The sequence below is a fragment of the Gracilinanus agilis genome, chromosome 4 (genome assembly GCF_016433145.1).
Source record: "Gracilinanus agilis isolate LMUSP501 chromosome 4, AgileGrace, whole genome shotgun sequence".
NCBI lineage: Eukaryota > Metazoa > Chordata > Mammalia > Didelphimorphia > Didelphidae > Gracilinanus > Gracilinanus agilis.
In genome coordinates, this window is record NC_058133.1 from 261,302,457 (window position 1) to 261,329,403 (window position 26,947).

At 39.1% G+C, this 26,947-nt stretch overlaps 1 protein-coding gene across 1 annotated transcript in view; it reads right to left on the reverse strand.

Moving 5' to 3' along the window:
- Positions 1 to 11,952: 11,952 nt before the first annotated feature.
- The window catches only part of NUDT3 (nudix hydrolase 3), a 64,993-nt gene continuing 49,998 nt past the window's right edge, over positions 11,953 to 26,947 (reverse strand). The window contains exons 3-5 of the mRNA XM_044674177.1: positions 20,970 to 21,014; positions 18,180 to 18,264; positions 11,953 to 15,745 (exon numbers count right to left, since the gene is read on the reverse strand). Of these exons, the coding sequence (XP_044530112.1) occupies positions 15,567 to 15,745; positions 18,180 to 18,264; positions 20,970 to 21,014 (309 nt within the window). The 3' untranslated portion in view covers positions 11,953 to 15,566. The remainder of the gene's footprint in view (positions 15,746 to 18,179; positions 18,265 to 20,969; positions 21,015 to 26,947) is intronic.

The window sequence follows — 26,947 nt, forward strand, 5'->3', positions numbered from 1 at the left end:
GGGAATACTTGTTCTCTTGGCACACAGTAGAGGCTCAATCGATATTTTTAGGCAAAATGATTGGTTGTAGTTTAGAAAAAAAAATATGATTTTTCAGGCATGGTCTTCTCAAGCTCAAGGGGATCTCTGTGGTCCTAGCCATGCCCCCCATTTTCTGCCTGGTACCTTCCTCCCGCTTCTTCCCCACGCCTGCTCTGAAATTCTAGCTGCTTGTTGCCTCCATGCCTATGACCTCAGAGGCGGGAAATCAGACTTGCCCGAGTGGCACCCAATCCTTTCCTATAAACTGCTCAAGCTGTCCTGATGCAGGGAGTCAGGATTCCTAGCCAGAGCGTGGAGAAAGGCTGTGACGAGTTCTGGGACCGGTCTCTTGCAAAAGGATCCCAGACTCCCTCCTCCCGTTGTGGCCCAAAGCCATCATGTCAAAGGCCATTTGGAAATGTCTCATTTTATATGTGTCTGATCTGCCCTTTCGCAGTCCCATTTTGGAAGCATTGGTCCCAGCTTTGGTGGTGGAGGAAGGTCTGGTGGGTCATCTGAATTCAGAGGTGGCAGTCCTGGCCCCTGGGTGAGGGGTCTGGAGGCTGCCCCAGTAACCTTCCCTTCCTGCTTCTCGCTCCCTTGGGCCTCTCCAGTTAAATCACATGGCCCTTCCTTGAATGAGTCAAATAAAAAGGACTATTGCTTCCAGTGCTATTTGGCTCATTCAGTTTTTCTTTGAAGCCCAGCAAAGAACCCCTACACTCTGGAACACAAATAGAAATACTCGCCAAGAAGGATGGAAAGGGTTTAGAGCTGTCAGGGACCAAAGAGAAAATCTAGTCCAAACCCTCCAGTTTAGAAATGGTGCCCAAGGTGCTAGGATCACAGATTTAAAGCTGAAACCCCTTCATTTTACAGATGAGGAAAGCGAAGTCCATAGGTACCAACAAGCTATGAATAAGACAGGAAATAGGAAAATTAAGTAACTTGCTCAGGGTCACCCGGCTATAAAGAGCAGAGCCAGGTCTTCTCATAATGACCCTGCGGTTGTAGGTATCTTAGAGACAGAAGATGAAACCTTCCTCTTTGTGGTACCGTTGTTTTGGGTTGATTCTTTGTGACCCCATCTGGGGTCTTCTTGGCAGGGATCCTGGAGTAGTTGTCCATTTCCTTCTCCAGCTCATTTAGCAGATGAGGAAACTGAGGCAAACAGGGTTAAGTGTCTTGGCCAAGATCTTGACATTTTCTTTTCCAGCTCATTTGACAGATGAAGAAACTAAGGCAGACAGAGTGAAGTGACTTGGGCAGAGTCACACAGCTAGTAGTTTGCCATTTCCTCCTCCAGCTTATTTGACAGAGGAGGAAACTGAGGCAAACAGGGTTAAGGGACTTACCCAAGGTCACACAGCTAGTAAGTGTCTGAGGTCAAATCTGAATTCAGATCTTCCTGACTCCAGGCCCTCTATTCACTTTATCCACTGGGTCCCCTAGCTGCTCTCCTTCCTCTTTAAAAATACCCTTTATATTCCTGTACTCTATTCATAATCTCTCCATTTCCACCTTCCTCTGTTCTTATAGACTGTCATTCCAAATGCATGGGAAAGCCTCAGAGAAGGAAAACCTGGGTGGTGCATTTTTCTGCTTTACCTTCCCAACTCTGTCTTTCTTCTTGGCCAACATCACCACCATCATCCCATCACTACACACTGTAGCTCGCTTTCTCGTTGCCCTTTAAGGCTCCCAAAGCACTTTCAGATGAGCTCTTGTTCTTTTTTTTTTTTTTTTTAAACCCTTACCTTCCATCTTACAATCAATACTGTGTATGGCTCCAAGGCAGAAGAGCAGTAAGAGTTAGGCAGTGGGGGTAAAGTGACTTGCCCAGGATCACACAGCTAGGAAGTATCTGAGGCTACATTTGAACCTAGAACTTCCTGTCTCTAGGCCTGGCTATCAATCACCTGAACTACCCAGCTGTCTCCTGAATATTCATTTTCATGTCCCATCTTATATGTGAGTCATAGTTGGTAATTTAGGCTGTGGGGTGTCATCCCTATCAAACGTTCCTCTGTTTCCCCTCCAGTGACCTGCTTTTTTTTTATTTTTTGAAGGCTATGGCAGGCTTCTAGAGAATCATAGTGTGGAAAGATCAGTCAATCAATCAGCATTTATTAAGGTCCTACTATGTACCAAAGAAAGGTGAAAGACAGCCCTTGTCCTCAAGAAGCTTCTAGTCTGATGAAGAGACGACCAACAAACATATGTAGAAACAAGCTATATACGAGATAAAAAGGAAAAAGTTCCTGCATTGGAGAGCATCTCGAGATCACTGGAAGGGTGGATAATTCTTCCAATATGATCTGGCTTCTTTTCTTCTTACCCAATTACTTGTTCAATCCAGAAGAAAATACACTGAACATTCTAGATGAAAACAGGAAAATAAGTGTTTGTTAATTGAAAACATTTTAATTAAAAAAGAGAGAGATGTGGTTTGCAGTATAAAATCATCTCAAAAAGCCTCTCTATTCTAAGTCAAAAGAGCTACAAGAGCTATGCAAACAGGATTAAGTGACTTGCCCAGTGTCACACAGCTAGGAAGTATTTGAGGCCACATTTGAACCCAGGACCTCTCATCTCTAGGCCTGATGCTATATCCACTGAGCCAGCTGCCTGATGGCCCAAACCACACCTCACCCTCAAGTGCCTTTAAGTATGGCTATAGCAGTGGTTCCCAAACTTTTTTGGCCTACCGCCCCCTTTCCAGAAAAAATATTACTTAGTCCCCTGGAAATTAATTTTTTTAAAAATTTTAATAGCAATTAATAGGAAAGATAAATGCACCTGTGGCCATCACTGCTTCCCTGGATCGCTGCAGCACCCACCAGGGGGGGGTGGCGCCCAATTTGGTAATCACTGGTCTACATCAGTTCATAGAGTGGGTTACATAGTCACTCCAACGTTTGTCCTTTTTTTCCACCAGTTTTTAATCAGTTTTTGTCAGACTTCGTCAGCTTTGCCAAACTAATGGGAATTTCTCTGATTATTGGTATGGGTAGCGAGGTGACCTAGCAGTTAGAGAATCATCTTCCTTGGTTCAAGTCTGGCCTCAGACGCTTCCTAGCTGTGTGACTCTGAGCAAATTACTTCACCCTGTTTGCCTCAGTTTCCTCATCTGTCAAATGATCTGGAGAAGGAACTGTCAAATTGCTCAAGTATCTTTGCCAAGAAAATCCCCAATGGGGTCACAAAGAATCTAAAAAAAACTAAACCACACCAAAAATTATTAGTGATTTGGGACATATCTTCTCATGGCAATAGATAACTCACATTTCTTTCTATGAAAACTGTCTGTTGTACCTTTTGACCTCTTACCAATTGGGGAAATGTTTTCATTCTTATAAATTCCAACAGATTCCTTATGGGAGAGACTTGCCAGCAGGCCCCATCTTTGGGGTCCCCGATTCAATGAAAAATACATAAAATGCAAAATCGCGCCTTGCTTCTGGCTGGTAAAACAACGGGGGGTTGGGGGATGAGGGTCCCGTCCTGGGAGCGGGAGGGAGAGACCGGTATGTCTGGATGATTCTGAAAGAGGGCCAGGATGCAGCCTGGAAGGGGCCAGTTCTCTGTTTCAGATACACCCAGGTATTATGCAGTTATTTCCTGTCTGTGTACTGCTGTGGGGTGGCAGGAGCTAGGGGAGCTGGCAATAACGAATTAAAGCCATTTCTCTTTTCTCTGGTGGTCACTGAGATAAAGACTGCTCCAGGCCTGCAGGTGGGGGCAGAGAGGCAGGGCTGGTGTGATGCTGTGACAGCGTGGCACACGTTCTTCTGCCCCTGTTAGGTTTATTCTTTCCTGCTCTCGGGGGAAGTAGTTCATGAGGACAGAATGAGCCATGCTATGACTTTGGGCATTTTAAAGGGTCAGGAGAGCTACCCATGAGATGAACGGATGGTGGCCTGTATCATGCTGGGCCAGAAGTAGATTCACCAAGATGCTACATCCTGTGCAATTGCCCATCAACTGTGCTGCTCCAGGAAGTGATCTAAGGGAAGAATGTTTGTGGCTATCACTTTATTATTTTAAATTTTAGAATCAATACTATGTATTGTTTCCAAGGCAGAAGAGTGGTAAGGGTTAGGCAATGGGGGTTAAGTGATTTGTTCAGGGTCACACAACTAAAAAAAAAAGTCTGAGGTCATATTTGAACCCAGGATCTCCCTTCTTTAGGTCTGACTCTCAATCCACAGAGCCACCTACATGCCCCCTTCCAATTTCTTTTCAATCTCACTTCTCAACCAATTCTGTTCTGACTTCACTCAACTGAAATGGCTCTCTCCAGTTACCAGTTATCGCTTAGCAAATTTTCTTAATTCTCCTTCTTGACTTTTCTGCAGCATTTTAAGGAAACCAGTTTCCTGTATCTCTGTAGGCAGCAAGATGGCACAGTGGATAGAGCACTGGACTTGGGATCATAAAGTCTCAATTTCATGAATTCAAATTCAGCCTCAGACACTTTCAAGCTATGTGATATGTGACCCTGGGCAAGTCACTTCATCCTGTTTGCCTCAGTTTCCTCATCTTTAAAATGAGCTGGAGGAGGAAATGGCAAACCACTCCAGTACCTCTGCTAAGAAAACCCCAAAAGGGGTCATGGTGCATCTTCTGTCTCCCTTCCCCAGAGCTATCCTTATTCTGAATGTCCCTTTTTCTGGCCATTTCTGTTATTGATCTTCTAAGTCATTTTGTACTCTTCCTCTTTCTACACACCCAATATGTTATCCAATAACATAATCTTGTTTGCCTCAATATCTTCAATATGTAAGAAGACACAAAAGCAATGAGTCAGGCAATGGGGGTTAAGTGACTTGCCCACACAGCTAGCAAATGTCTGAGGCCAGATTTGAACCCAGGATCTTCTGTCTCTAGGCCTGGCTCTCTATTCACTGAGCCACCTTGTTGTCCCCATTATTTATATTTGATATTTTAGCGTGTAGTTTTTTTCCAGTTCTATTTTTGGAGACACTGTGTGTATTATTTTCTTGGCTCTGCTAACTACTCTTTGCATCAGGTCACATAGGTCTTTCCATTCTTTTCTGCATTCATCATGCAGATCATTTCATTACATTCATGTACCACAATTTGTTTAGCCATTTCTCAATCAATCAGAATCTACTTTGTTTCTGATTCTTAGATATAATAAAAAGTGCTGGTATGAATATTTGGATCGTATGGGATTTTTTTCCCCTGTATTGATGACTTCTTTGGGTTATAAACCCTGACCCTAAATGAGCCTGGCTCTCAATCCACTGGGCCCCCCAAGGCTTCTTTCTGAAGGAAAAACAATCATTGAAGTTGGAAAGATTTTTAGAGACAATATTGAGGGGCTCTTAACTGATTTTCTTCCCCCTTTTCTTTCCTTAAAAGCCACCTTGCTAGGTGAATCATCATGGTGCTACTTTCACATCTAAAATATTTCATTTCTTACCGCGTTCAGTATAAATGCTGCCTCTTGAATTTCAAGATTCAACAGAATCCATTCCCAACATAATGACCCAATGGATTGTGCACACCTTCCCAAGTACTCTGCTTTTCCCATTCTCTTGCAAACACTCATATTCAACTCTTCTGGCTTTTTTCTTCTTCTTTTAAACCCTTATCCTTTAGTCTTGGTATCAATTCTAAGGCTAGACCACTGGGGTTCAATGACTTGCCCAAGGTCACCCAGCGAGGTTATATCCTGACTCCACTGAGCTCTCCCCTGTTTGCACCCTCCCCTGGCTTCTTGTCCTTTTAGTTCCTTTGATCATTTGCCTCTCTGTTTTCTCTTCTCCATACTAAACAGAACTCATCTTCTAAGACTCACTTTCTTCAAGAAACCATCTGTAGCTCCTCTGGACCTCACAATCCTCTCTCTTTTCTGAACTCTGAGCCTCTCTCCTTGGCAGATCCCCTGTCCTGACCAAACTGGCTGTCTATGACAAATAAGGCTCTTCCCAGGTTCAAGTTACTGAAAGGTAGAGTTTGCACTGAGCTATTCTCTTTTTTTGCTGTTTCAACAGCCATCCGACCACTCAGGAGAGACAACAGCAGGGGGTAGAAGGAGGAACTGGAAAATGGTTGAAAAGAAATGAGACCAGACGCCAGGCAGAAGCATATGTGAAATACCAGTGTTTATTTGTTGGCACGAGATTACAACCTACAATTCCAACATCTTTCCCTTGCACAAAACTCAAATGGAAGGAAACTGATTAACATATAAAGAAACTGCACACTCAGACACACTAATATCAGAGGATTTCTTAAAAAATAAGGGTGGGATATTTTTAGTGGTGGCATCAAAGCTTTATCTAGATTCTAGATAGGAGGTATGGCTTTACTCTTTGACTGCTGCTCAGACTATGGAAGGATTATTAGCCATGCCCATATCTTGTTATCTTAGGCAGAAAAGATATGTGTGTGTGTGTGTATGTGCGTGTGTACACAACAGCACACACACGCACACTGTTCATAGATTTCACATTCAAGCTTGAAACTGGCCTTCATGGTTTTTCCTATTCGGTCCTATTTCCATACACCTTGGATTGAACCCAAACATTGCCGGCAAAGGACAAGGGAGAAAAGGAGTGCTAAGAAGAGGAACGAAGCCTGAGAAAAGCTTGGGGGGGGGGGGGGGGAGAACAAAACCTCTTCCCATATCCATATGACAGGCTTCAGAATTGTTCTCATTCCAAAAGGGATTCAACCACCTTCCTTAGAAGTTGTTAAAATACTACAAGTATAGGGCAAAAAGCCAAAAGAAATGGACTCCCAGAAAACTCACCTAAGTTTTGTGTTATGAAGGTTATTTTGGGAAAGTGAGTGGAGAGGGATGAGAGGCAAAGGAAGTATTTAAGCCACAACATTTCAATAACCAGAATCAGTAATAAGGAGCACGAGGTGAAAGGAATAAAATCCTTTGGCCCCAAAGAGCCTTGCAGTTGTTCCTCTGCTTCCACCATCCAATGAGCTCTCTCTTGGGATCACTTGTTTGGATGTTCCTCTTTAGAGGTAATTGAGACTATAAATTCTAAGCTGTTCTTTTTACAGATGCAAAATACACAACCCCAGCCAAAAGGTGTTTGCCTTCTCTCTCTGGCCCTGAGGATAGTGGGAAATATGCCAAAACCACCCATGGGACACTTCCCATGCCCCCAAAATGTGTCACAGAGCAATGCATAATGCAAAAATAATTAGAATGCCAAATCATTTTTTCTTCTGACTTGAACAAGAACAAAGTCTTAAGACAGTAGTTCTGTGGGGGCCAGAACAAAGGTTTTAACAGCATTAAAATCTTTGAGGGCTGGTTTCTGGGTGAGGAAGTCTTGGGCTCTGAGATTCAGTTTTAGAATCATTACTTAATTTTGGCCATATTTTGGTACAACAGCAATCCTCTGCTAAAACATGGGAATAGGCAGAGAAAGGATTATGGAAGCTTTTGCCCTTTGGGGGGGGGAAACCTACCAGATTCAATTCATTTTGTTTCTTTGCCTCAACCCGGGATGTCTGGGAACATATGTTTATATTTGTCCAAGAAGGAAACACATGACCTTTATATTGGACCATTTCACCCTTGAGGGAATGCTGCAGTGGAAAAAAAGTGAGATTGGTATTTCTGAATTCACTAAAAAAACAACACAACAACAAAAACCCCTGCTATTTTGCAAGTGACAACTTGTATCAGCCACAGTGACAAGTTTCTACTGCAGAGAAATCACTCCAGACATCCACCTGCTTGTAGAGACCGCACGTTAAGGGTAAAACACATGGGGCTCAACTTCTGGCTTTCAGTTCTTCATCCTCATCCCTTCCATTAATTACATCCCTGCCATTAATGGCGACCAAAGACAACATACTTGAAAGGGTTGGCTGACAGTTCAAGACCTGACCATGATATGATATGAACTTGTTGCCACTTCCATAGTTCTGTGAGATTCTTGCTTCACTCAAAACTTCGCTTTTGTTTTAAAATAGTTCCCAACATCCTCAAATGCTCTCACTCACTTCCTTAAACAAGAGGCAATCTGATACCCATCACTAGGATGTCTTTTTCTAAAGACAAGCTAACTGGGATAACTGAGGAGTTCAACCCACCAGCTAAAAAGAGCCCAGTTTAGAAAAGGCAAACCATGGTAGGCAAATCTCTCAGAAATTAGGCCCATCAGATACACATTCAAGGTCCCGTTTTTCTTTTTCTTTAACCAAAAACCAGTTATGAAATTTTCACACCAAGACAAAAATATAAAATTGACCTTATATCTTTATAAAGCACCATTCAGAGCTTTTCCCTTTCACTCAGTTTCAAGCCCTTTCTCTACTAATAAATGATACAATCCCATGCAGCTATTTCCCTACTGGGGCTGAATGTAATCATTTGTCTGAAGCACAGCATAGCATAACACATTCACATAAATTCTGAAGATTTAAAACTCCACTGACCAAGACAACATGAGCCAAACAGGAGAAGCAAGCTCTCAGGTTAAATTAAAATTCCACACACTGTAGACTTGAGAGGAATAGACATGTTGATAAACCCTTGGTGCAAAAGGAGCTCCCCTTGATATGTGGAACCAGGTGAAAAGATGAGTTCACTCACCAAGTGACAGCTGCTCATCCCTTCTTTGGTCTTGCTATTCATGTACCAGCTCAGGGAGAACACTGGCTTCCTGCCCTCTGACAAGATAACTTGCTCTCAATTTTCATTTTCCTCAGGGCTTTGGAAGCACAGATCTAATTTTTGCTTCAAGTCTCTGCTCATTGCTAAGGATCTTCTAAGAATGGTTCAATTGAATGTTAGTTCCTGTGTTAACTTATATACATTCTATTTTCTTCTTTTAAACCCATACTGTCTGTCCTAGAATCAATACTGTGTATTGGCTCCAAGGCAGAAGAGTGGTAAGGGCTAGGCAATGGGGGTCAAGACACAGCTGGGAAGTGTCTGAGGCCAGATTTGAACCTAGGACCTCCCATCTCTAGGCCTGGCTCTTAATCCACTGAACTACCCAGCTGCCCCCATTTCTATACATTTTCTAGTTTCTAAATATTTAAATTGCTGTCCCCTATTCCAAATCATCCCCACTGCTCGTCCCCCATCCCTCAATCCAATCCCTCACGTTAGCAAAGGTTTCCATAAAACATAGCATACTTAATGCTTTCCATATTTCTTGGAAACCCAAGAAACAGAAAAATCTTTTTACTTTTGACCAGAAAGTACACAACTCAGCAATGAGAATATTAGTTGAAGAGAGGGAACTGTTGATGGATGCTGAGTTGACCAGGACTACAGGGATCCTGGCCAATGACTTCTGCAAAAGAAAACCTTCAATACTCCAGCTGTTTAGGCAAACATCTTCAATTAAGGCAAAGCACACTTTGCTCAGGAAGATTCTGAGATTTCTTCCAGTGCGAATTTATGGGCAATATCACTGGATAAATGATAGTCATCATTTCTTGAGCTCTGGGAGTAACAGAGTCTTGAGAAAATAGTGTGCTTTGGAGTCCCAGTCCTCATTTTCTCTAAAGAAATTCCAGAAGCTTTCATAGCGACATAGTGTCCTTCCTGCCTGGCCCCACTTCTCTTAATTCTGCTTAAATGGTTGCCAGAAACACACCTGGCAAATAACTGATCCTTTGAGTACATGTTAAACTATTAAGCTGTGATAAGCATTCTTGGCTCTCGGTGCATATACAGAGATTATGATCAGATCAACTAGTCTGGAATTCAATACCTAGATAAATGCTTAGCTTCAGTATTGTTCTGAACAGAATAAACGGCATGGTTAATGTCTAGCAGCAATCGGCACATGAAGTACTTTGTGGTGATATTTTTGCTCCCCAAGTGAAGGCTTTTTTTTTAAAAAACCGATACTTTTCTCTCTGCATTTAATGAGATTAGCCTAATAAAATAGTATTTGAAAAGCTTGGCAGAATAAAATTATATCTATCTTGCTCTTTTGTATTTAAAGCTAATTAAAGCATACTTTTAGTGAGGTAAGAGTGCTTAATGAGAAAAACTCAAAAAATTAAGTTGAAAATGAATCAGAGAAAAAAAAAAGAAAGGTCTGCTCACTGAGAGACAGTAGCCTAGGAATTCCATCATATAGGGAACCTATGATATCATTTTTTAGTAAGAATTTCTTTTTAGCAAAATCCCACCTATATCAATTAGTGGATTTCTAAGTTAGAATGATCAGTTTCCCCATCTTGCTCCATAAAAATAATTCCATTTTTTAGACATTCTCCTAATCAAACCAATGCTTAAAAATGGACTCCCAGGCTTAAAATTAAACACTTATGGGGCAGCTAGGTAGTTCAGTGAATAGGGAACCAGGCCTAGGGTTGAAAGGTCTAGGTTGAAATCTGACTTTAGACACTTCCTAGTTGGTTGATCCCAGCAAGTCATTTATCCCCAATTGCCTAGCCCTTACCACTCTTCTGTCTTAGAAGCAATGCTTAGTATTTATTCTAAGATGTACCGTAAGGGTTTAAAAAAATACCTAAACAATGAAATGGTTATTTGCATGGGAGGCTGAGCTTCCAATGAAATGGCCCTAAAGCCACCATAGGATTTTTTTTTTAAACCCTTACCTTCCGTCTTGGAATCAATACTCTGTATTGGTTCCAAGGCAGAAGAGTGGTAAGAGTAGGCAATGGGGGTAAGTGACTTGCCCAGGGTCACACTGCTAGGAAGTGTCTGAGGTGACTTGAACCCAGGCCCTCCCATCTCTAGACCTCGCTCTCAATCCACCCAGCTGCCCCTCAGAGGATTTTAAGTAGAGTGGGATGAGTTAATGTTTTGCATTTGGTCTTTCTCCACGGGGAAAGCGTAATTTTGCCAAATGTGAATAGTTCAGCTTCCTCAAATCTTCAGGAAGTTTTGGGCTAAAGAAAATGGTGAATCTCTGTGGGGGAAAAAAATAATTTGTCTAAAAATAAAGCACCACAGAAAGGCCAATTGCCTAGAATGAAAGGTTTCTGAGTCCAATAGGAGATTTTTTTTTTCTACTGACTAGACTTTGACAGAAACAACCTATTAACATTTAAAAAGAGTAGACACATGCACTATAGTCAGCATTCTCTCATTTTCTCCCCTTCCAGTCCCAGTCTTGTCCCATTTTTGGTGGCATACAAGAAGGCGCACCTAGAAAAAGGGAAGACATTGCGAGGCCTCTCTGGACTCCAAGAGGGCTCATCACTAACCATGAGCTTCTCATTTCAAGGCCAGAATAGAAACTGCCAAACGAGACCCAGATTTTTCCTTAGATTTCTTCTCCATATCACCCAGGGAAGTAAGCTGGTCTTCCATATATATATGTCATGAAGCTCAGTCCGCATGTCTGCTGTTTGTCTGAGAGCACTGGAGGCCAAATCTGGAAGATTTCCCCTTCCACAGCTTGCAAGTCTCACAAGCCTCTCTGGGGCAAGCCTGATCTCTGTGTGGTTTATGTTAACAGAATGTCAATGTGGTTAGGCCGTGTGACAAAACTATGTGGGCTGTAAGCAGTCCACTGCCTTTTTTAAGAGACTAAAAAAAGAAGGGGGCAGGGGGCGTGCATGGGATGGGACACCTGGGGGAAGCACACACCAAAATACTTGATCTCTGTATCTTCAGAAAAATCACTTCACTGCCAGATTCCCCCAATACAGCTGCCAACAGGAAATTAATCATCCTGTACTCCAGCTTATTTTCTTGATGCAGGTTATTTTCTGAAATGCAAATGGAATCCAGACCAAAGAACATTACTGATTATACCACAGCTCAGTGTTTTCAGCTCTCTCCACAAACACATACATACATACATGCACCAAATCCTGTTACTATGTAAGTCGCTACTATTCTATTGCAATATGAAGTATACTCAGACTTCTGGATCACTAGAGAAATATTGGATTGCCATAGGTCTACGCAATGGGCACCTTATAGTTGTGAAATCTTTATTAATTGAAAAAGTAAACATGGCTCAGAATAAGCTAATTTAAAGGAAAAGGAAGTGGGGGAAACTTATTTAGGCCTCTATGGATCAATACATTAAATGGAAATTACAAATTTTTCAGTAAAGGAGAATATACACTAGGGTCTAACCGGTGCCCACTGATGGTCCTCTATTTAAGTTACCTAGAGGATGAAAAGCAGACACTCTTCATTAGAGAACTTTTTTTCTCCTTATAAGCGACAAAAACAAAAATATTCTCTTCTTCGGAGTAAAAGGCTCTGCCATGGGCTACTCACCAACTTCTAACACCCAGAGAAAATATTTCTTCATTACAGCGGAACTTGACTGTGTAGAAACAGGATTGCAAAGCTCCTGCAACATACCCCTCAAGTACTGTTTATTCATGTTACTTCCACCCAGATGTTTTCTAGCCCTAGACTTGGGGTTGAGAGGTGAAGCCACAGATTCTACTGCTGAGCTGTGGAGCACATCTGGGGTGACAGCAGAAAGAGTGCAGAGGATCTACTCTGAAACTATGTACAATCTCAGAAATGATGTGGCTCAGGTTCATGCTGTTTCTCTCTTTGATCCTCTGTAGTTACCCCCAACTTCGTAGGGGCCCAGTGATGAACCTTCTTATTGTACAACAAAGTATCTGCATCTCATCCTAGGAAAGTAAATTCAATGACTGCACTTACATATCAGGCATCTCACACGCACACACACACACACACAACTCTCTCTCTCTTTCTCTCTTTTCTTTTTCTCCAAGAAAGGTGAGACAGTCCTACTGGCATCCAATGATCCAATCAGAAGCCTTCCCAAATGGCTGCCATCTTTATCAACCTTTAGGGAGAAAAGGGGAACATAAACACATTTTAAAAGAAAAAAAAGCCAACCAATGTCTACTCTTTTTTTAGAGAGTATTCAGAAATAGATACCATGTACATGGCTGCTAAAATATGAGTAAAACCAAGAGGGCAAGTTCTTCTTAGAGATTATGTGGATGGTTTGTGCATATATATACACTTTTTTTTTCTTTCTCTTGTTTTCCTCGGGGAAATGGGCTCAGGAAGTTAAAGGTCACTGTATCCATCCATCCAGTTGATCCACCTATTCTATCAGGAGAGATCTCTACTACACACTAGAAAAGATGGGAATGGAATTTTGTGACATGGAAAGGAAAAACAAAACCTTCATTCGCTGGAAGTATGGTGCGGCAATGCACTTATTTTAACTATGTACTCAAACAAAGCTCTCATTTTCCCACGGAGTCTTTTAACAAGTTCTTCAGCTAAGGGCATTAATAGTACTGATTGATGCCACATTAAAACACTTTGTTGGCACAATTTATTTTCCTGACCTAAACAAAAATGCCATCAGCAGTCATTGATAACATTCTACCCCTACATTTGAATTTAACAGATCAGTAACAACATTTTCAAGAAAGGCATGCATGCTACTGCTATCAAAACGTCAGCTGTTCTTTCGGGAGTACCAGCTGTTTTCCTGAACAGCATTTTGAAAACAGCAAATCCATATAGCAAAAGGCCAGAATTAGTCTGGAAGGCAGAAGTAGATGGCTATGTTCTTAGGATATCACTTAAGACTTGGATTTGATTCAATTTTATCGTTTTCTTGGCTTTTTTGGGCAGGACCTTGGTGAGCTTCTTAAGTAGGGAGTGGGCTTCTTAAAACCAGTTTAAAATGGCCACGTAGAGAACCAAGTTCAACATTTAGAATCAAAGTATAATATCTCAAACCACTGGAAATCCTGAACTATGGATATGAAAATATTAGCATGGGATTACGGTACTCTTGACAAAAATGCTAGTCCTGCTTTTTGGCCCTGTAATTCAAAGCTTAGCTTTGTTGTGATCTTCCTGTCTGCAAGCTTCTAAAATCAGCTATCTTCTTCTCCAGAGTTAGACACTAAATTGATAGGTCTACCAGACTTATCCTTTTTTGTAGGAGGGAAGAAAAAAACCTTTTTGAAAGTCTAAGTATTTATTAGAATTATTAAATAAAAGAGTACTGCAGATTTAATTTCACATCTTGGCTATGTTTTGACAAAAGAGATGCTACTAAGAACCTAGCAACAACCTCCTGTCCCAAGCCAGGGATTAACTAATGCCCTGCCCCCGCCCATACCCCAAACTCACAACCATTTCCTTTTTTATTTCCCAACTAAACAATACAGTTGGCAAATAAAGACAGTATGAAACATCAATAAACCAACAGAAGAGTTTAAAGTGTGCCAATACATTATGTAGCTATTCTAGTAAATGATTAAGAGTCCTCTACACTAGTACTTCTGGGTAAAGTTGTACCTTCTGTATTCACACAGCAGGAGACAATTTAATATTCTGAGCATGCTCCAAGGTAAAATGATAAGTGCTGCCACACCACAAACACAATAGTGAACATATGAATTTTCCCCTCATGTGCTTCTTTCTGGGAACACCAGGCGGTCACCCTAGCACAGCACAGCAGGGGAAGAACATGTGCAGCTACACTGAGGAAAAACAGTTGGATGCTTTTGCACAAAAACAATATCCAGTCAGCGCAGTAAGGCATATGGACAAGAAGAGAGAGATCATCATCTCCAAGTAGGGCCACGGAAAGAACTTCAAACTGGCAGGATACAAAACAGGGTTGGCTATTCCAGTTCTTTGTCGAGTTTATTCCCAAGAGCTCCAGTTCCAATCCTCCTTGTGGTCAGGGCAGGCTGAGAGTCCATTCTATCACTCTTTCACTAGGTCTACATTGAGGCTACTTGCTCCTCCTGCCTGGGTAAAAAAAGAAGTGTTCGCCATGTTCTCTTCTGCCAGCTTAGATGACAGAAGACTGGGAGCACCAGGGGTGGTTTGAAGGCTGTCCTGTTCTTTCCTCACCCAGGCTGTTATTGCAAATGGAAAAAGGGTGGGCAAGTTGAAGAACGATCAAGGAAACTGGCCTAGATTAAGCCTACAAGGCAGGTTAATTAAGAAACTCTTTTTCTCCTCTTCTGGAACTCTTGAAGTGAAAGAAATTGCAAAATTAGACTCTTAAATATGTCCTTCTACAATCATTTATTTACATATTATATGTTGACATATAATATGCATATAAATGCATCATGCACTGAACATGACCGACTTACAGGTCTGAACAGCACATTGTAGGACAAACTCACTGGAAGAGATGGCCTCACATTATTATCTTCTCATTTTAAAAAAGAGAAAAATGTCTGGCCAGAATGGGAATTGGACACATAGAAACGCTTCAGAGTGCCAGGCTGAGGAGAAGCTGTCCATCTCTCTTCAGAGAGTAGTGGTGGTGCCAAGAGAAAGGACACATCATGCACAATATATACTTTATGAAATAATACCCATCCCCCCAGGCCTCAAAAGAGGATTTTTTAGAAAAAGAAAAAAAGAAAAAAAGCTCCACTTAATACCAAACAGCAACATTATCAAAAAACACTTCCTCTGCTTCAGGCTGCTGCCTATGCCTTGTTTCAAAGAGGAGGCATGTGATGGGAGGGGATGGGGAAAGAATTGGGGAGAGAAGAGGAGATCCAGATCTCAGTCTATTTTCCAATTTCCTTTTCTCTTGGGAGGCAGTCTTCAGTCATCTAATGTCTGACAACGAGCTCTGACTGGTAACCGAGTATGTGGTACCCATGACCAGAGTGCCATTGTTGGCCAGGTAGCCTTGCCTCAAGGTTTCAAAGTATGAGGCCTGCACAGGTTTGTGATGCTGCAGGACTTTTATGGCATCTTCTATTTTAAACCATTCCCTTTTCCTTCCTGTTGGGGAACATAAAAAGTGATAAAAGTGTTAGGTCTAAAGCAAGGTCTAAAGTATTCTGAAGAATGAAGAGTTTAGCATTAAAGCATTCTGGCAGAGTAAGAGACCCCAGAAACCACCTATCCTGACTGTTTCTCCCTATCACTATAAAACAAAAAGGAAAAGGAAGATTCAACAAATTTCTTTTAATTTAATAGGAATAAAGAGATGTCTGTTTTCTTTAAGATAACAAAAGTGCCAACGAATAAAATGGAGGGAGAAAGACATCAGCAAAACAAACCAAGATAATGCAACATGTCTAATTTCATATGTCGGGTAGGAGATGACTGAAAAAACAAAAGGAATCAATACAATTTTAAAAAACAATTATTTAAATATAATGCTAAGATTGTTTCCTAATCCAGGAATTCCCTATATCAGTAAAATCACAAGTCCAATTCTATCTCTATTCCATTGGGAATTCTGGTTCGTTATTTGGTCATCTTTTGGGTATAGCCAATAGTTCAGCAGTGTTTTTGGCAAGTGGATTACCTACAGTGAAAGTATACCAAGATGACATAAAACACAAAAGTTGGCAATGCTTTTCTGAGAGTGCTTTCACTTGAATATATGTCTGTCTCTAGAGGTGAGATATTCAATCAAAAATCCTGTTAACTGCTCACCTACAGAATTCTGACTTTGTAAAAAGGCCTTATACCACCAATTTGAAAGATCAAATGGCTCTTTTGGAGAGCACCTGTCCCACAATAAGGGCTGGAAAGGCTAAAACATGAAATCCCTGGATCAATCTAAGAGTATTAAGCAATTCTTTAGTAAAGAGATTTGGATCTGGGGTACCAGAGGAATGAAACTTAAAGCCTCATTCTGGTAGCTACTATTTCTGATTTTGGCCAAAGTCACTTAACCTTTGTTAGCCTCAGTTTCTTCACTTCCAAAATGAGAGGAGAGGTCTAGATAGTCTCTGTGGTCTCTTCTAACACTAGATCTATGATCTTTTGCTTCTAAAAGAACTAGAACAACAACAAATTCCCTGATAATAGTTTTGTTTTCTAAAGAAATAAGATCACTTTGGCATAAATTGAACAACACAAATATTAATTATGGAGTTAGGTATTTTTCTTATTTTTAGAAAAAAGATGTGGCTTTAAAATCAACATAATGCTCCAGTTTTTGGTTTTATGCTAACAGGCATTGAGGAGATAAAAGGGAAAGATGGGTATTGGGTGGAGGTGGAGTGTATTTTTTAAAACCCTTATCTCATGTTTAGAATAAATACTAAGAATCAGTTCCAAGGCATAAGAGTGGTAAGGGCTGGGCAACTGGGATTAAGTGACTTGCCTAGGGTCACACAGCTAGGAAATATCTGAGGCCAGATTTGAAGAGTTAAAACTTGTTTAAAATAAATTTTAAAATTCTCATTCTCTTGAGTTCAAAAATTTATGGACTTTCCCACTCCTCCCTTTTATTTAAGGACTTTACCAATAAATAATTCATAAATAATTTCCCCTATAAATACTTCATGATGCTTCTGAAACATAACAGTTACTAAGGTGAGGGCATAAGGGGCAGCAGGCTCAGTGTTATTTTATAGGACCACCTCCAAACACCCAACAATGTAGATAATTTACCAATATTATTTTATTTTTCAGAATATTTTTCCATAGTTACATAATTCATAATCTCTCCCTCCCCTCCTTCCAAAACTGACAAGAAATTCCTCTGGTTTATACATGTCTTATTACTCAAAACCTATTTCTGTATTGTTCATATTTGTAATAGAATAATGTTTTTAAACCACAACCCCAAATCATATACCCATATAACTGAGGGACAAAGTCTATGTTTTTCTTTTATATTTCTATTCCCACAGTTCTTTCTCTTGATGTGGATAGCATTCTTTCTTATAAGTTCCATGGGATTGTACTTGATCATTGTATTGCTATCAGTAGCAGAGTTTATTTTATTTGATTGTTCCGTAATATTTCACTTTCTGTGTACAATGTTCTCCTGGTTCTGGTCATTTCACTCCGCAGTTTATGGAGTGTTCATATAGAAATCATGCAGTTCATCATTCCTTATAGCAAAATAGTATTCCATCACCATCATATATCACAATTAGTTCAGCCATTCCCCAATCAAGGGACACTCCCTCATTTTACAATTTTTTTTGCCACCACAAAAAGCACAGCTATAAGTATTTTTGTACAAACTTTTTTTTTATTTCTTTGGGGGTACAAATCCAGCGGGGTATGGCTGGATCAAAGGGCAGGCACCCTTCGCACTAATTCCAAATTGCCTTCCAGAATGGCTGGAACAATTCACAACTCCACCAGCAATGCATTAATGTCCCAATTCTGCCACACCCCCTCCAACATTTGTTATTTTCCTTTACTGTCATATTAGACACTCTGCTAGGTGTGAAGTGGAACTTACCAATATTAACAGAGTCCTCCCAATCTTCTAACACTTCTGTAACAATAAGCACATAGACATATGTTCTGTGCTTCCTTTCCTGGTTCTGAAGAAGAAAGAGAAAATGAACAGAGAACTTTTTCTATCAGGCAGCTGATAATATCTAAATAAAGGAAACTCATGAGCCTCTGTTAAGGTTACTTGAACAGATCTCCTTTAATTTTTTTAGTCTTAAAATTATAGTCTATTTAAAATAGGTTTCACTGATTATAGGGTAGGTCATTTGGCTACCTTGGGCATAAAAGTCACATTTTTTTCCCCATAACTCTCCATTTGACTACCACCAAAAACTCCTAAAGCAGTACATAAATTCATCCAGATCAAATGCAAGGCTAACAGAATGAGGTCAATACCAAAATTATCATCAGAAGCAGTGGACCAAAAGATAAATCAAAGGTTATTTTCCTCACTGATTTTATCACTCAATTCTAACCCTGTTTTCTTGCTCCTTGTTCTTTCACCAAAAATTCATTTCAACACCTTCTGTTTCCCTCTTCCATTAAGGAAAGGTGGGGTATGCTTAGGATGTTAATTGTGATGCTATGCAGATCTAAGTTAAGGGTTATGGAGTGGCCTACCTTGGAACAGAACAAAGAGGGATGCTTGGAGCATTAGAAATCTTCAAGCAAAAGATAGGTAAATTTTTGTTGGCTCTGATGTAGCAGGGACTCTTATTCAGGTACAGGCCCTGAGTTTCTCTCCAACTATCAGATCCTATTATTCTGTGCTTTCTTTTGCTTGGAGATGCACTGTCTCCCAAACTGGCCTATATGTTAATTTACTCACCAAATCCCCTTCCACTTTCCCACTTTATAACCCTGCACAGGTTGTCTCACTTATCTCCACACAATGAACCCCCTACTCAATTCTGCCTCTTGGAACTCTGAGCTCAGATCAGGGACCATTTCCTATAGAAAGACTTCCCTAAATCTCTTTAGTCATTAGTCATTAGTTCTCTCTTCTCAAATTATCACATAGTCATACTTTAATTAAATGATACCCTTCCATCCCAATCCCTCTTTGTAAATTTAATAGCACAGATCATTAACTTCTTGTCTTTGTATTTCTGTATCCCTAAGGTCTAGCATAATGTTTTGCAAATACTAGTGCTTAATAAAATCTTGATAATTGAAATTGGGCTCTTCTCTATTTCTCTTTATCCCTGCTTTACTCACTTTATCAATTATACTAGACATCAAATATTTCAACAGAGATGATACCTGAATGGGGCAACAATTCCACTTAAAAGTAATTCATTGGGGCAGCTGGGTAGCTCAGTGGAGTGAGAGTCAGGCCTAGAGACAGGAGGTCCTAGGTTCAAACCCGGCCTCAGCCACTTCCCAGCTGTGTGACCCTGGGCAAGTCACTTGACCCCCATTGCCCACCCTTACCAATCATCCACCTATGAGACAATACACCGAAGTACAAGGGTTTAAAAAAAAAAGTAATTCATTATACAAAAGAAAATGAACATCAGAATGCAGTGTTCAATAAACAAAGACCCTAAGCATTGGGTTATGGGTTCACAATAAAAACTGCTGGAAAAACTGCAAAGCATTCTGGAAGCAATTAGGTTTAGACTAACAACTCACATCATAAACCAAGATAAACTCCAAATGGATACATTACCTATTGTTATATTTTAAGGATGAACTAGTATCTATTTGAGGTAGTAGAAATGATGTACAGAGAGTATATATAAAAGATAACATTATAAACAAATTAAGAAAAGTAAGTAGAAAAGACCACTTCAAGTAGGGGAAGAATTCAAGACCAAACAAAAAAAAGAGGATAACAGAACATAAACTGAATAATTCTGACTGCATAAAATTAAAAAGGTTTTATATAAACAAAACCAGTGGAGTTCAAAATATTAGATGAGAAACTTCCTACAAACCGAGGGAAAATATCTTTGAAAAAATTTTCTCTGATAAAAGTTTGATATCCAAGATTTGTAAGGAATAGTTTCAAATATATACAAGACAAAAATAATTTCTCAAGAGACAAAGGATATGAACAGGCAGTTTTTAAAGGAAGTAATGCAGGTCATAAGCAGCCACATGAAAATATGCACCAAACCACTAATTAAATACTCACCTACTAGTGATATTTCCAGGTCTACACAGTTTAGTGACTTTGGGAATTTATTCCCCAATACTTTCCAGAATGGCTAGGTCAGTTCACAATGCCTGTTTTTATGTAGCTACTCTAACCATTTTAAGTTTCCCTCTTTTGTCAATTTTGATGGGCATAAGGCAAAACTACAGAGTTGCTTTAAATTCCATTTTAGGATCTGGAGCATTTTTTCCATGTTAATAGCATGAATTAATTTCTCCTTTTAAAACTGCCTTTTAATATCTTTGGACCATTTATCTGTGGGGAATGGATTTTAATCTTACAAATTTAAATTACTTCCTTATATGTCTCAGAAATGAAGCCTTTATCAGAAAAACTAATCTCCCTCCCCTCCCCACCCGTTTTTCCATTCTAAAGTTAGCTGCATTGGTTAGTTTGTGCAAAATCTTTTAAGTTTTTTGTAATCAAAATTATTCATTTTATCTTCTGGGATCCTCTCTACTCTGTGTTTGGTCATGAACTCTTTCCCTAAATACAGATCTTCCTTGCTCCTCTACTTCTTTATGATGTAACCTTTTATATACTTATCCCCAATCTTTCTAGCAGTTTTTGTCACACTAGAATTTTTAAAGTGCATCAATTTCCCCACAATTGGGAAATAGTAAATTGACTTACCTCAAAAATGCCTACCAATCTTCCCAATGTCCCTTTCACTCCAGCCTGAGTAAGAGAAAAAAGAAAAGAAGGTATTAACAACTCTAGGGCTTTACCACACTATATTTTGAATGAAAAAAGAAGAATTGGCTTCCTTATCCACAGAGTGGTAGCAGTATTCAATGTCTATTGTCAATGGTCCAAGGCTGGGACCATGTTGGACAGAGGTACTACCAGCTCCTCTCTCCCTTGATGAACCTTCAATCCAACCACATCCCACACACATATTGATAAACAGACTTTAGCCCTCCCCTTACCCTCATCAAAAGCTAGCACTCTTAAGAGCTAAAGATAAAACTAAGGCCTTTTTATTTCCACAGTATTGCAATTTATTTGGTGGGACTACATGTACATTCCCATGTCACAAGGAAGATTCAGGCAAAAGAATCTCTTGAGCCCCAGGAGTTTTGACCGGCAGTAGGATTAAAGCTCATGTGACTGCGCTGCATTTATTAGCCATTTATTTACTTCATTATTTATCAGTCTCCTGGAGGGAGGGAAGAGAAAGAAGGGGGGGCCCCATCAGATTGCCTAAGGAGGGATGAGCCAGCCTAAGTCTGAAATTAAATGGGTCAAAGCCCCCATGATGATCAGCAGTGGGATCAGTTCTGTAAATGGCTTCTGTACCTCAAGCTAAGTGAAACAAGAGAGATCTAGTCTCAAAAAATATGTATTTATTAGTCTGTTTGCTTGCTTGCTTGCTTACTCAATCACTCACTTATTCATTCAGTGGAGAAATAGACTGGAAGATATTGTTAATGAAGCAATGTTCTTGGATTCAATCCTTTTGGTGGGCCAGGCAGTCAAATACTGAACATGGGAGTCAGAAGAGATTAAATTCAAATGTTGGTTTTGTAATGATACTTATATCTCACTGAATCTCAGTTCTTCTACCTGTAAAATAGGAATAATAGTTCTTTCTTTTACTAGCTATCCTAAAGGATAGTTGCCCAAGTCAATAAGCAGTTAGCAAGTGCCTAGTGTATGCTGAAAATCACAAGATAAATAGGAGAGTCTCAAAGGGAAGGTACTGATTTTTTGACACTCCCCCACAATTTATGACTTATTTTTAAAAATCCTTTTAAAAAAGTCAAGTCCTCAAATATCAGATTGGCTAACATGACAGAAAAGGAAAATGACAGATGGTGGGGAGAATGTGGGAAAATTGGGTCACTAACACACTGTTGGTAGAATTGTGAAATGATACCATCTTTCTGCGAAAAGCAATTTGAAATTATGCCAAAAGAGCTATAAATTTGTGCATACTATCTGATATAGCAATAAAACTACTAGATCTATTTCCCAAAGATTTTTAAAAGGGGAAAGGACCTATTTATATAAAAATATTTATAGCAGCTCTTTTTGTGGTGACAAAGAACTGCTCATCAATTAGAGAATGGCTGAACAGGTTATGGTATGTGATAGTGATAGAATATATTTGTGCTATATGATGAGCAGAAGAGTTTCAGAATGACCTAGGAAGCCTCACATGAACTGATACAAAATGAAATAAGCAGAACCAGGAGAACATTATACACAGTAATAGTAATATTATATGATGATCAACAGTGAAGGACTTAGCTATTCTCAATGATACAATTGAGAAGGCCTTATAATGAAAAATGTTATTCACCTCCAGAGACAAAACTGATAAAGTCTGAATACAGATTGATACATATTATTTTTTACTTTTTTTTTTGGGGGGGGGGTCTGTTTTCTTCTACAACATGAATAATATGGAAATATGTTTTACATGATTACATATGTATAAGCTATATCAAATTGTTTACTATCTTAGGGAATAGGGAAGGGAAGGAGAGAATTTAGAACTCAAAATTAAAAAAATATATATTAAAAATTGTTTTTACATGCAATTAGAAAAAAATAAAATATTATTTAAAAATTTTTTTGAGTTCCAAATTCTCTTCTTCCCTCCTGACTCTCCTCCATCCACTGAAAAGGCAAGAAATGTGATGTTAGTTATATATGTGAACTCAGGCAAAAACATATTTCCTCCTTAACCTTTTTTTGGGGGAAAAAGGCAAGAAAAATAAAGTGAAAAAAAAAATATTCTTCAATCTGCATGCAGAATACATCGGTTCTCTCCAGGGAAATGGATAGCATTTTTCATCATGAAGCCTTCCCAATTGTCTTGGATCATTATATTGACCAGAAAAGCTAAGTTGATCATCATACAATATTGTTATTGTGTACAATGGTCTCTTGGTTCTACTCACTTCACTTTGCATTAGTTCATGTAAATCTCCCCAGGTTTTTCTAAAATCCTTCTGTCCATCTTAGAGCACAATAGTACCATAATATACCACAATTTGTTCAGCGATTCTCCAAATAATGGACATCTCTTCGATTTCAAATTCTCTGCCACCACAAAAAGGGCTGCTATTTTTGTACAACTAGGTCCTTTTTTCCTTTTTTGGAAAACACTAAGATTAAAGAAGACTGGGAAAGGTTTTTGCAGAAGGTAAGACTACCTGAGACCTGAAGGAAATCAAGAAAGGTATGAAGCTGAGATGGGAAGGAAGAGTTCTAGGCATGGGAGACAGGCAGTGAAAATGCTCAATGTGTGAATTTCAGATAAGACTGAAGTGTCTTGTTCAAGGAATAGCAAGAAAAATGTCACTGGATTATAGGATATATGGAGAGAAGTAAAAATTAGAAGGGCTCTTTCTTTGCCTATTTTTCCAAATAGCTTATATAGTACTGGGATTAATTGTTCTTTAAATGTTTGATAGAATTCACTTGTGAATCCAGCTGACCCTGAGGATTTTTTCTTAGGGAGTAAATTTATCGTGTTTGATTTCTTTTTCTGAGATGAGATTATTTAAGTATACTATTTCCTCTTTTGTTAATCTGGACAATTTATATTTTTGTAAATATTCATCCATTTCACCTAGATTATTAGATTTCTTGTCATGTAATTGGATAAAATAGCTCCTAATGATGGCTTTAATTTCCTCTACATTGGAGGCAAATGTACCCTTTTCATTTTTGATGATAGTAATTTGATTTTCTTCTTTTTATAATCACATTAGCCAATGCTCTATTTTTTTCATAAAACCAACTCATAGTCTTCTTTATTAATTCAATAGTTCTCTCACTTTCAATTTTATTAATTTAATTTCTCCTTTGATTTTTAGGATTCCCATTTTAGTCTTTAGTGGGGGATTTTTTATTTGTTCTTTTTCCAGTTTTTTATTTTTAGTTTCATGCCCAATTCACTGATCTACTTTTCCTCTATTTTATTGATATAAGCATTCAGAGATATAAATACTCCCCTATGCACTGCTTTGGCTATATCACAAATTTTGATATGTTATCTCCTCATTGTCATTCTTTTTTTGTGTGTGTGACCTGGAAACTTCCATTTAATTAATTTAGAAGATTTTTCCATGGTTACATGATTCCTGCTCTTTCCTTCCCCACCTCCCACCCCCCTCCTGTAGCCAATGAGCAATTCCACTGGGCTTTGCCATTGTCATTCTTTTTAATGTAATTATTGATTGTTTCTATAATTTGTTTTTTGACCCATCAATTTTTTTGGAATTAATTAGTTTCCAATGAATTTTTAATTTGTCTTTCCATGAACCCTTATTGATTATAATTTTTATTGCACTATGATTTGAAACGGATTCATTTATTATTTCTGCTTTTCTGCATTTGGTTGTGAAGTTTTTATGACTTAGAACATGGTCAATTTTTTTGGTATATACCATGTGCTGCTGAAAAGAAGGTATATTCCTTTTTAATCCCCATTCAATTTTCCCCAGAGATCTATTAAAACTAACTTTTCTAAAATTTCATTCACTTCCTTTACTTCTTTCTTGTTTATTTTTTGGTTAGATTTATCCAGTTCTGAGAGGGGAAGGTTAAGGACCTCCACTAGAGATTAGAGGTGGATAGGTGACAACAATCCAGGTGAGAAGTGATGGGGGTCTGAACTAAAGTGATTGCAGGGTGGAGAGAAGAAGGAAATGAGATGGTTGTAGAAGAAAAATTGATAGGATTTGGCAAATGACATCATATGGGAAATGAGGTTGAATCCTTATCCTTTTTATTTTTTAACTTTAATTTCTTTTGAATCCTTATCCTTTAACCTGTCTTTATATAGAAGCTTCCCACCACACTAATTATTTTAGTTCACATTCTCCAACCTCATGTCTCATTTAAAATGGATAATAAGACTTGCACCCAACATTCCACATGTGAACAAACCAGGACTATGAAGGGATGATATTTTCTGTTTGAATTGCATTAGCACCCTTGATAAGGCTTAATTTTGCTACCATTTTTGGCCACAGTAATATTTTGGAACTGCAGTAATCTTAAGGTAGAAGATTATGACGGCTTTCAGGTATACTTTTTGAATTTTAAGCACTAAATTATCATAAAGATATAGTTCTATATTTTTCATTTTTTTCTTTCTTTTAAACTATTATATTCTGTCTCAGTAACAGCTCTAAGACAGAAGGGCAAGGGCTAGGCAAATGGAGTTAAGTGACTTGCCTAGTGTCACAAAGCAAGGAAGTGTCTAAGGTCACATCTGAACCCGGGTCTCGCCTCTGCTCCAAGTTCTACATTTTCCCCTGAAATACTTTATCTTCTGTTTTCCTACCACAGTGATATTCACCTGCCTTCCCCACCCTCCCCCCGACTCACATAGTCTCAGGAAATACTGATTTAATTCATTCTCAACAATTTGTTTCACTATTCCAGAAAACTCAGTATAATCTGTAAACTTTGATATAGATTTGACTATAGAATCACTCTTCCAGAAAAATGATAAAATGTCAAATAAGACCAATTCATGAATTAAATTCCTGGTGGATTCAAAAGCTTATTTTTGTTTATATAGAAGTAAACATTTATCCTGTTCTTTCTACAAAACAGATCCCCCAATGTAGAATCCTACCTAAAGCTTTATGAAAGAAAGCTAAAATCAATCGATTGTCTACCATTTCAGTTTCATCAACTTGCATGCTTTTATTTTCTCAAACTATAATAGACTGACCTGACTGCCTCCCTACAGAAATCAGGTTATCTTTTCCCCAATAGGTTATTTTTGCTTAAGTACTTAGGAGGAACTCTCTTTTAACTTCTCCAGAATTTTTTGTAGATAGCTGTCAGAGCAGTCATTTGTAGAGGATATATAAATAAAGTACAAGACAATTCCTACCCTGAAGAAGCTTTCAATCTATCTGGGCCCAAAACAAATCTGCCCAAAGGCAAATAATGCAAGGTAGCATGTGACAAGTGTCAAAATAAGTAGACAAAGGTAAATTTTTATGAAAGGGTTCAAAGAGAAGCTATCAGTAAAGTGTGGGTGGTTAAGAAAGACTATATTATAGAGGTCACATTTGAGCTAGGCCTTGAAGACCTGGGGGCAGAGAATGGAGATACAAAATTTCAGGCAAGGAAATGGCAAAACACAAGGCACAAAATCTAAAGCACTCTAAAACATTTTGCTTGAATAGAAGGTTTGTACAGATAAGTAGCAGAAAATTAGATTAAAAGTCAGTGCTGAGTATACATATTTTGCTGGAGAGAAAAATGAGAAAGATAAAAGGGAAGGCAGAAAAGAATTAAACAAGTATTTATAAAGTATCTGCCCTCCCCCCCCCCCCCACACACACACTTCTCTGTTCTTTCCCAAACTATCACCCCTTCACTGGCTATACTCTTCTCTCTTCCTTATCTTGACTTCTTGGTGATTACTCCCACCCCTTACCTCTTATCTTATTAGGGCAGCTAGGTGTTGCTGGGGATAGAGTGCTAAGCCCAGAGACAGGAAGATCTAAGTTCAAACCTAGCTGCAGAAACTTGCTGTGTGACCCTGGGCAAGTCACTTGCCCGAGTTGGCTTCAGTTTCATCATCAATAAAATGAGATGGAGAAGGAAATGGCAAAACACTCCACTATCTT